The sequence below is a fragment of the Juglans microcarpa x Juglans regia genome, chromosome 2S (genome assembly GCF_004785595.1).
Source record: "Juglans microcarpa x Juglans regia isolate MS1-56 chromosome 2S, Jm3101_v1.0, whole genome shotgun sequence".
NCBI lineage: Eukaryota > Viridiplantae > Streptophyta > Magnoliopsida > Fagales > Juglandaceae > Juglans > Juglans microcarpa x Juglans regia.
In genome coordinates, this window is record NC_054597.1 from 9,158,943 (window position 1) to 9,169,009 (window position 10,067).

At 36.1% G+C, this 10,067-nt stretch overlaps 2 protein-coding genes across 2 annotated transcripts in view; both read left to right on the plus strand.

Moving 5' to 3' along the window:
* Positions 1 to 283, plus strand: part of LOC121252936 (ABC transporter D family member 1-like) — a 38,603-nt gene extending 38,320 nt beyond the window's left edge. Inside the window, exon 26 of the transcript XR_005938307.1 lies at positions 4 to 283. The gene's annotated coding sequence lies outside the window, so the exon portion shown is untranslated. The remainder of the gene's footprint in view (positions 1 to 3) is intronic.
* A 4,181-nt stretch (positions 284 to 4,464) lies between these two features.
* On the plus strand, positions 4,465 to 5,559 carry LOC121252937. Its single transcript, XM_041152792.1, has one exon. The coding sequence runs from the start codon at positions 4,677 to 4,679 to the stop codon at positions 5,400 to 5,402; it is 726 nt and encodes a 241-aa protein (XP_041008726.1). The 5' UTR covers positions 4,465 to 4,676; the 3' UTR covers positions 5,403 to 5,559.
* Positions 5,560 to 10,067: the final 4,508 nt, after the last annotated feature.

Below are 10,067 nucleotides of genomic sequence, written 5' to 3' on the forward strand. Positions count from 1 at the left end.
AAGATTTCTTTTTATAGCTACTCATGTCATGCTACTGGCCAAGATGGTGTTAGGATTACGAATGTGAAATGTTAGGCTTGAAAGAGAACTATAATGACATGTTAAGATCTGATCCTTTACCATAAACAAGAACTTTATGATCTAACCTAAAATTGAATTTTGTAATTTTCTTTGCATGCTAACATTTCTCGTTACAAATTATTTTCTAGTAGCCAACCATTTACATCTTTTTGTAACAAGATGAAAAAGATATTTATCCACGCAAAGATTAGGATTTGACTTATTTTATGAAAGAGTTAATGTTCTTACAAGTCACTGTATAAATATGTCATTTATGTGGGATAAATTGTTCGTTACACAAATATTTTTTAAATACCATCTGATGTGGCAGATTTTTGCATTAGCAATAGGTTTGATATATCGAAAAATTGAACTTACGAATGGAGTTTTTCTTTATAAAAGCTATTAGGATTAAAGATAAAATTGGCGTGCTTATAAATAAAAAGGTAAAATTGGCGTAGGAAGATCAGGCTACTTTGTTTTGTATGGAGAAATAATTCTAACTGATTCCGTTTGGATAATAAGATAAGATGATAAATTTTTGAAATTTATAATTTTTTTTTTAAACATCACTAAAATACAAAATAGTTTTTAATTTTTAATTTTTAACTTTTTCATCTAATTATTATAACTTTTACAAATTTCAAAATAAAACATAAAAATCAATATAATTTTTTTAAGTTTCAAAACAAAAATAATATTCCATTAATTTTTACCTTTATAATATTTTCATTAAAGTTTTTCTCTCCTTTTTTAAAATCTAATAAAAATATCTTAATTTAAACTCATTTATTACTATTTATATATCATTTTAATGCTATTCACATAGTTTTGAGATACTTCAAATGTTCAAACGAGCCCACTTATGTTTTGAATGACCTTAAAGAAAAATTTTATCCATCATCCTCACAACATACACATCTAAATTTATTTTTTATTTTTTCTCTTATCAAATGTGTGGTATATGGATGATGAGTAAAAAAATTTAATAAGTTTAAGAAGAATAAAATTAAAAAAAAAAAAGGTGGTATGTGGTGTGTGAGGATGATGAGGAGTAAAACTCGAGGATATAGATGTATTGAATGTGGAAATTGCCAACAAAATCATCAAAATAGCTGTTTGCAGTATCCGGTTAGGGCCTTCGACTTCAACCCTTTGGTCCCCTCATTTAGACCACACAGCAAATTGCCTTGGGAGGTGCCTTGGCTTTTACCAAGGAATAATGTCCCGACTCTTTGGTCCATTGTCTTTATTTATTTTCTAGTGACTGCAAGCACTGTAACGAAGCATTTACTTAGGACACCCCATCCTCCTCTTAGTATCTCTGTTTTAGTTTAATAGAAATTTGCTTATAATAAAAATAATCTTAATGACATGACGTATCATGATTAAGAGGAAAAAAAAAAAAAAAAGGTTTCATTTCCACTTGTAAGTATAATACTGATTTCCTCCTGAACTTGTGTGGAGATGATGGCAAGCGATATGGTGGAGATTCCAATTGGGAATTTTATAAACATTGTGCCATAACTTTAATTTCATGCCTTGCAATGGTAAATTATTTTACGCAGTGGACATGATTTTATAATACATAAAAGGATAAGGAAAGAAGAGAACACAATACTCATGCTGGACGCGTTTCTACTGAAACGAAATACAGTGCTCAGAAAAAACAATGTTCTAAAATACATAGAGCACACAAATCACTGTACATTGGCATTGATTTTTTTTTTTTTTTTTTTTTTCACAAGGCATTTTAAATTGAATTAATTAACTCTAATCTCTTTTCAAATTCATCATTTATTTAAGATGAGTGTTATTACCACAAATAGATTTCACAAAAATAAATTTACAAACTGATTTCATATGATATGTTATATATACTTTATAATAAAAATAACTTTACAATCTAACAGACCATATCAAATCCGGTCATTAGTTTGCAAGTTTATTTTTATAAAATTTCTTTAGTGCTAAAATATTGTATAACTTCACACATATGGTCTTCGTAGCATCCCATAGTGGATTGTGACTAATGTGAAGGATTTCCTTAAATTTTGGAAATTTCTTTAAAGTACTTTTTCAGTGTTTTGTGAAAATGGTAATATATCTGGATCCAAAAAGTTTATGCAAGGCTTTTAATTGAGTTTGTAAAACCGGTGGATCGATTGAAAATGTGTTTTCGGGGAAAAAATTTGGGAGATATTTATTCTTTTATTTATTTATTTGTGGACTTTCTTTGTGTGTTAATGTTTTTTTCAAATATGAAAAATATATACGAAATTATTTTTTGAATGATCTTATCACTTGCTTTGATCATTTTATATACATGAACAAGGTACCAATATATTGCATTTGATGCTATATGCATGCTTCGTTTTTAATACACACATGCAAGTAATGAGAAGATTTTATATTAGTAAAAGCTGCCATTACGTCTAAACCAACTTTACACCATTATTCGAATTTTCGAGTAATAATAGTAATATTGAAGTATTTGAGGATAATGACTTGAGTTTCAGTTTCTAGTTCGAATGGTTTTTTCCAATGATATATTGAAAGCAAAATTAACAGAAAGATTTTAAATGAATAAAAATAATGTCTTATTTTTAAATTGAGAAATATTTTAGTCACGAAAGAATTACATAAAAGTAAATTCACAAACTGATGCGTTAAATTGTAAAATTAATTTCTTCATAAAGTAAATCTAATGAATCATATGATACTGAGAAATACCACTCACACATAGACTGATACTTTTTCATATCTATCCCCACTTGAAAGATAAGACTGAATCTGCACTACTAACAGTTTCTGTAGTTAGCAATTAGTTAAGGAATGCTAAATATAAGTTTCCAATTGCCAGGCCTGTTTTATTTATTTATTTATCTAATTCTTAGCAAAACATAAAAAATTATACTCATTTTGAAAAGCATAGATACGTGAGATACGTGTCCCATATATAAAGATGCATAAGAGACACTCTCTGTCAAGTCTGGAGAATTACTTGTAAAGTAGAGATCGATATGTTTCTCATCCACTCAAAAGTGGACACGATCTTTACAAGAGACACTCTCTATCAGGTGAAGAGAAACACTAAATCCCAAACAAACTCCATTGTTGCTCTACCTTTCTTCGACTGTCTTTTCTCTAGAAAAAAAAAACACATCTTTTCGTTGAGCTTTGTCGAAGAGGCAGGTGTGAGTCTCGGCTCCACCTTCCTCTTCATCTCCTTTCACTTTTCCTTTTCCTTTCTACTACCTCTATGTGAATATGTTTATAAGGTAGTTTTTCTCGCCAAATTCTGATTTTCTCAGATCTGCTACAATCTGGCCATGGAAAGTCGACACGCCCCCCACCATGAAGTTCCCCTGCCGCCGATCTACTGAGACTATGCGGAACCGCGCCCAAAATGTCGGCGCATGGCCCACACGCACGGCTTGTTTTCGCACGTGGTCTTCATGTGCCGCCGCCCTTCGACTACTTCGTCGGCTACACGCGCCGCACCAGCATATTCCTCACCTTTCGATCCTTCAGATCGATCCGACCCCACCTTTATACCACCGACGCGTGGCCTTCAAGCGCCACTCCAAAGGCGCGGGTTGACCGTCCCTCCACAAATCTGCTCTTTGGATGCCTATCTATCCAGGTTACTGCATTTCCTAACCAGTAATTTTGTAAAAGAGAATAGTCTCGTTTGCATTCAAAACTTACCTCAACTCATCTCATCTCATCATTACAACTTTTCCAAATTTCCACATAAAATATAATAAACAATTCAACTTTTTCAAATCACAAAACAACTTATTCAAATTTTCATACAAAATATAATAACTAGTTCAACTTTTATTCTACTATTCACAAACTATTTCAATCTATCTCAACTTATCTCTGAATCTAAAGCACTCCGATCTCTCAAAAAAATCTCAAGACAACGGACTATAGTGCACCTGCTTACACTGTTTCCAACGGTGGCTTATCTTCTGAACGTCTTCTAAGATGGTACCCTCTTTGTAGGGTTTGGATAGTGACTAAGAAATTAATCTCAAAATCTATTTTTTTTTCCATCACCACTGCACACTGTAGTTGTTATATTGGGTTATTTGTTGGGAAACTCCTTCCCCCTAAAATGTATCAAATTTTATTTTAATGAACTTTGATTGTTAAAAAAAACAAAATGTAGAGAAACAATATCAAGTTTACACGTGTCATTTAGCTTAGGTGGCATGTTTGTACTACTTTTCAGTTCCACAAGCGGCAAAGATGTAATCATCCACGACTGGAAATAACTCCTCTCTGTTAATTTTTTTTTTTTATTCTGATCTCCTTCTTAGTGGGGGGGATGCAAGATCCAGGCAATATATGCGGCTCTGAGAGTGTAGCCGAACACTCTCCCAACTCGCAAGGGTCACTTGTGCAAAATCTTATCCCTTCAAGATTTTATAACCCTATTTTAATTTGGCATAATCTTCAAGTCAATCCAGCAGGATCCATGTCCATCTTATTATAAAGCATAAAAATCAAACTCTGTACGAAAACAATCTAACTAGCCAGCTGGGTGGGGTGTTTATACAACAGCGGCCTCAGAAAAAGTAATACCAGCGCAGCTTCCTTCCAATATGCAAACACTACATATATTCCCCCACCAACAATCAAAACCTTCACCAGCAATCAAAGCCTTCATCTCTCTCTCTCTCTCTCTCTCTCTCTCTCTCTCTCAAATGGCTACTTCTCAGCAGTTTTCCTCTCTTAGCTGTAAACTAACCATCAAACAAGCAAAACAAGTGGAATTCAAGTCCACGGGTTCTCTCTTTGTTAGATACTATCTTTCTGCAGGAAACAACAAAAGAATTCGGCTTAACAGTCGAGAAATCTCCTCCAGGTCCGATCTCTATTGGAACGAGTCCTTCTCATTGGATTGCTTTGGTACTCACGACACCATGGACAACCTAAAGGAAGAAAACGTGGTTTTCGAGCTCCGGTGGAGAAACAAAGTGCCTGTTCTTGGGAGGAATATTATTGGGGGCTCAAAACTCTTGGGTAGGGCAGAGATTCCATGGAAAGAAGTCTATGAGTCACCAAACATGGAGATGGAGAAGTGGGTCACGATGATTCCCACGAGTGGATCACGTGTGGTTGTTGAAGGTGTCAAACCACCTAAGCTGCAAGTGGGAATGAAAGTTCAAGTTCCTGCAATGGTGGAAAAGGAGAGGAGGAGATCAAATTATGGGAAGGGAAAGAAGTCATGGGATGAGTCATGTGGATGTAAAGATGGTCATGGGCATGGCTGCAGTTGTGAAGATTATAATATTTTTGCACTAGCGGCTGCTTTGGAGGCATTTTAATTAGGCGCAATGACATATAACATGTAATATTGGTTGGTGTCGATACTAGTTTGGCCCTGTTATTGTTTTATTAATTGTATTCGGCGGGACGTTGAGTTCTGTACTTAAGAGACGAATGTATATTTGATGTGATGGGACTACAATTCTTGAAGAGAAATGAAATGGAGTCCAGCTTTCTTGCCTACAAACAAACGTCCAAGAGATAACACTCTTTATCTAAATTGGAATTCAACATCACTCTTCATAGAACGAGAGGACTCAACCTCTATAAACAAAAGTCCGAGAGTCGTATTTTTTTTTAATTAACAATAGGGAAACCAAAAAGGAAAACAATAAAATAGATGTGAAAAAGAACGGATAACAATTTGGACCAACTTCAGTAGATTTTGAAATCTGTGATGACCCGTGAAAGTAACACACTTGTCTCTTTTAAGCTACAAAATTCATATCTAAAAGATTTAGTATGTGGTGGTGAGTCCGATGATCTAGTAAATGTGTCGAGAAGAGCTGCTGGAAGGGGTGGCACGTGAGGACCACGCACAGTATTTTTGCATAACCATCACTTTCCTCCGAATGATTTTCGACTTGTGAATATTCTTGTGACGCGGGGTGTCTCGAGAGTTGCTGGAAAATTGTAAATCTATCTTTTTCAGCCTTGAAGAAAGCAAGATAAAACTAATCTAAAGAAATCTTGATAGACAATGTGGGTGAATGGAGGAATGAAGGAAGGAGAGAGAGGAGGAAGCCTAGGCCTCCTCCACTCTCCAGTGAAAATCAGATTTGGAGCCCCTGATTTTTTACCGTATAACTCATTTCTGTAGCAAGTATGTGAAGACATAACATATATTACTCATAGCTATGTATAAAGAAAAAACATCTTCTGCAAGATCTCATTCTCTTAAAACTATCCAAAACAATATCGGTTTCATCATCCCCTACCATAGATTTTATTCTCTTTAGTGTGACCAAGGATATTACAACAGTTGTGAATAATATCCTATTAAATTACTAAACCCAAAAACAAAACATTAATTTTTTGGATAAGTCAGTTATGTTTTCATTGTAAGTTGGCAAATTATATCTACAATATCCAATTGCTCAATAGATATTTGTAATATTCTTGAGCAATTTATTTATTTATTTTTAAAAAATGCAGGAATTAATGTAGGGTGAATAGAGGTCCAGCTATCAGTACCACTCATTCACATCCCCAACAAAGGTCTGGTTAGTCATTAGTCTCTACCACAATCCTAATGTTTTGGTTAGTCGAATTCAGCGGGTTTTGACAGAAGCTTTGTGGTTGAGAGTAGAGGACTTGGTGGGGGGCTTGCCTTTTTGTGGAATAGCACAGATGACATTACATTGGAATCATTTTCTCATAATCTTTTTGTCTATGAGAAGGAAAGAAGACAATGTGGAACTATTGCTGACTAGTTTTTATGGACACCTTTCCATTTCTCAGGGGAGGGTAGCTGGGAGCTTTTGAGAATGCTTAAGACTAGCAAAGATAGAGCCTGGATTTGTTTTGGGGACTTCAATGAAGTACTGCATCAACATGAAAAGAAAGGTGTAGCTCAAAGGCCTTATCGCCAAATGGAAACTTTTAGGGAGGCAGTGGAGTTTCGTGGTTTGTGTGATCTTGGTTTTGAAGGAACAAAGTTAACTTGGAACAATGGAAGAGATGGCTCTCAATTTACCAAGGAAAGATTGGATCAAGCTTTTGGAAAACTTATCTTGGACTGCACTATTTACTGAATGTAGTGTCAATGTTCTAGCAGCATAAACTTTTGACCACTGTCCACTTTTACTTAAAATGAGGAATGTGAGGGACTTGAGTGAAGAAGGGGGTAGAACAAAGGTGTTCAGATATGAGGCAAGATGGGATCAGAGGGAGGAATGCAGTGGAATTGTTCATAATAGTTAGTCTCATAAACAAACTTGGCAGGGCTCTCATTTATGAGGTGTGCATAACAGCTTATTGAGGTGCAGGGACTCTTTGATTAAGTGGAGCAAAAATTCCCTTGGCAAGCATAGGGAAAAGGTTCAGGAGAAACTCAAAAAGCTTTTAAGTTGCAGGATTCTAACTCTGGTGATCACTCAGTGGCTATGAAACAGACACAGAAGGAAGTTGATGTACTCATGGAAGAAGATAATGTGAGATGGAAGTAAAGGGCCAAACAGATATGGCTCAAGGATGGTGATAGAAACACCAAGTTCTTTCATAGAAGTGCTGAACAGAGAGAAGAAAAGTTAATGGGATCAATAGAGTGGTGAGGGGAGATGGAAGGGTGGCCAGTTGCTTGGATGATATTTCAGAAACTTTTTGTTTACATTTTAAGGACCTTTTTTCCCCTTTTAATCCTGATCAAATAATTGATTGTTTGACTCATGTGGGAAGAAGGGTGGATGAGCACAAGAACAGAATGCTGTCAAGGGAGTTCACTGCAGATGAATCCATTGGGGTTTCCTGGCCTTGACGGATTCCCAGCTGTGTTTTATCAAACTCATTAGGACATCGGGGGAGGGGATGTGACTCGAGCTATGCTTGAAGTTCTTAATTCAACAAGTGACATTTCCACTATTAATGAAACTTACTTTGTGCTGATTCCTAAAGTCAAAAATCCTCAAACAGTTTCTGAGTTTATACCTCTCTCTTTATGTAATTTTAAAAGTCCTAGTAAATAGGCGCAAGCTCATCTTGCCTCAACTCATTTCTCCTACACAAAGTGCCTTTGTGCCTAGGAAACTAATTCTTGAAAATGTGATTGTGGCATTCGAGGCTATGCACTCAATGAGTTCTAAGGTGAAAGGGCAGCATGCATATATGTCTTTGAAGCTGAACATGAGCAAGGCCTATGATAGGATGAAATGGAGTTTTTTGAGAGAGGCAATGAAGAAGATGGGTTTCAATTCTAAATGGATTTCTTTGGTGATGTGGTGTATTTCAATTGTTTCATATTCCATTCTTATTAATGGTTCCCCTTAAGCTTGGTTCCAGCCCATAAGGGGATTAAGACAATGAGATCCCTTATTCCCCTATCTTTTTATCCTTGTCTCTGAAGTATTGAGCTCCATTTTGAATCATGTTGAAGCTTTTAAGCAGATTCATGGTGTCCAATTTGGTAGAAGCAAGTTAAGCACTAACCATTTATTTTTTTGCAGATGTTAGCCTGCTATTTTGTTGAGCAAATGCAATGGAATGGTCTAAGATACTTGACTTGCTTGATCTCTATGAAAGGGCCTCAGGGCAAAAACTCAACGAGGACTAACATCCATATTTTTTAGTTCAAATACAAAAAAGTTGACAAGAGATCCTGCTCTTATTGGTAGGTCAAGGTATCAGGCTTTTAAAGGGATCGTGGATCGAGTTAGAAATAGAGTGAGCCATTAGAATAATGTTATTCAAACTCTCCCCACCTACTGTATGGAGTTTTTTAAAATGCCTCAAGCACTTCTAAGGAAGCTCAATAGAGTTATGCATCCGTTTTGGTGGGGTCAACAACAAAATGAGCATAGAGTCTATTGGCTTTATTGGAAGCAAATGGGGAAGGCCAAAATTGCAGAAAGGCTGAGATTTAGAGACTTAGAGAGTTTTAACCTTGCTTTATTGGCTAAACATGGTTGGAAGATACTGCAGTAGCCAAATTCTCTGGCTTCACAGGTTCTTAAAGTGAAGTACTTCCCTTGTACAGATTTTCTTAAGGCTAAGGTGGGTGCAAGACCCTCCTTTATCTGGAGGAGTATTTGTTCTGCTAGAAATTTGGTTAAAAAGAGTTCTTTTTGGAGGATTGTCGATGGTCATGATACTCTTATTTGGAAGGATAGGTGGTTGTCCACTCCTTCTGGCTATAAGGTCCAGTCTCCCACTAAGATTCTGCCTATGGATGCAAAGGTTGCAGCTCTTATAAACCATACATTGACACAATGGAATAAGGTGTTGGTGAGAGATGTGTTTGGGAAGGAGGAAGCTGCTACTATCCTGAAACTCCCAATTAGTGCCACTAGTGCTAGGGACAGATTGATATGGGTAGGCACTAAGGTTGAAGTTTTTACAGTTAAGAGTGCTTACCACCTTCAAAGGGAGCTAAATGCATTGGCTAGTGGTCTGTCATCTCCTGTTGCTTATAAAGAGAAGGATTGGACTATCATGTTGGAGGTATAAAATCCCAAATGCTGTAAAAAGTTTTATGTGGAAAGCTTGCCTCGAGTCATTGCCTACAAGGTTAAACCTGTTCAAGAAGAAAATTTGTGACTCACCTATGTGTCCTATCTGTTTGAGTGAAGAAAAGACTGTGGTCCATATTTTGTGGAACTGTAAATCTACTATGGATGTTTGGAGTCAAGGCCCTTCTATGTTTCATAAAATTTCCCTCAAAATTGAAAGATTTATTGAGCTTGTTGAGGAACTGAGCCTATCTTGTGATCAGGAGACTATGGAACTCTTTGCAGTAAAAGCTAGGAGCATTTGGTATAGGAGGAATCAATTTGTCTTTGAGGACTCATTTGCACATCCAACAACTTTAGCTAAGCAAGCTAAGAAGTTCCTTGATGAGTTCAGAGCTGCTCAACAAACTCTTAAGGCTTCCACTCGTGTGATATCAAATGAAAGAGTTGATTGGATCCCTCCTCACTAGGCACTATAAAGATTAATTGGGATGCAGCCTT

Coding starts and splice junctions, on each gene's coding strand:
- LOC121252937 (XM_041152792.1), top strand. CDS start 4,677: ATGCAAACACTACATATATTCCCCCACCAACAATCAAAACCTTCACCA.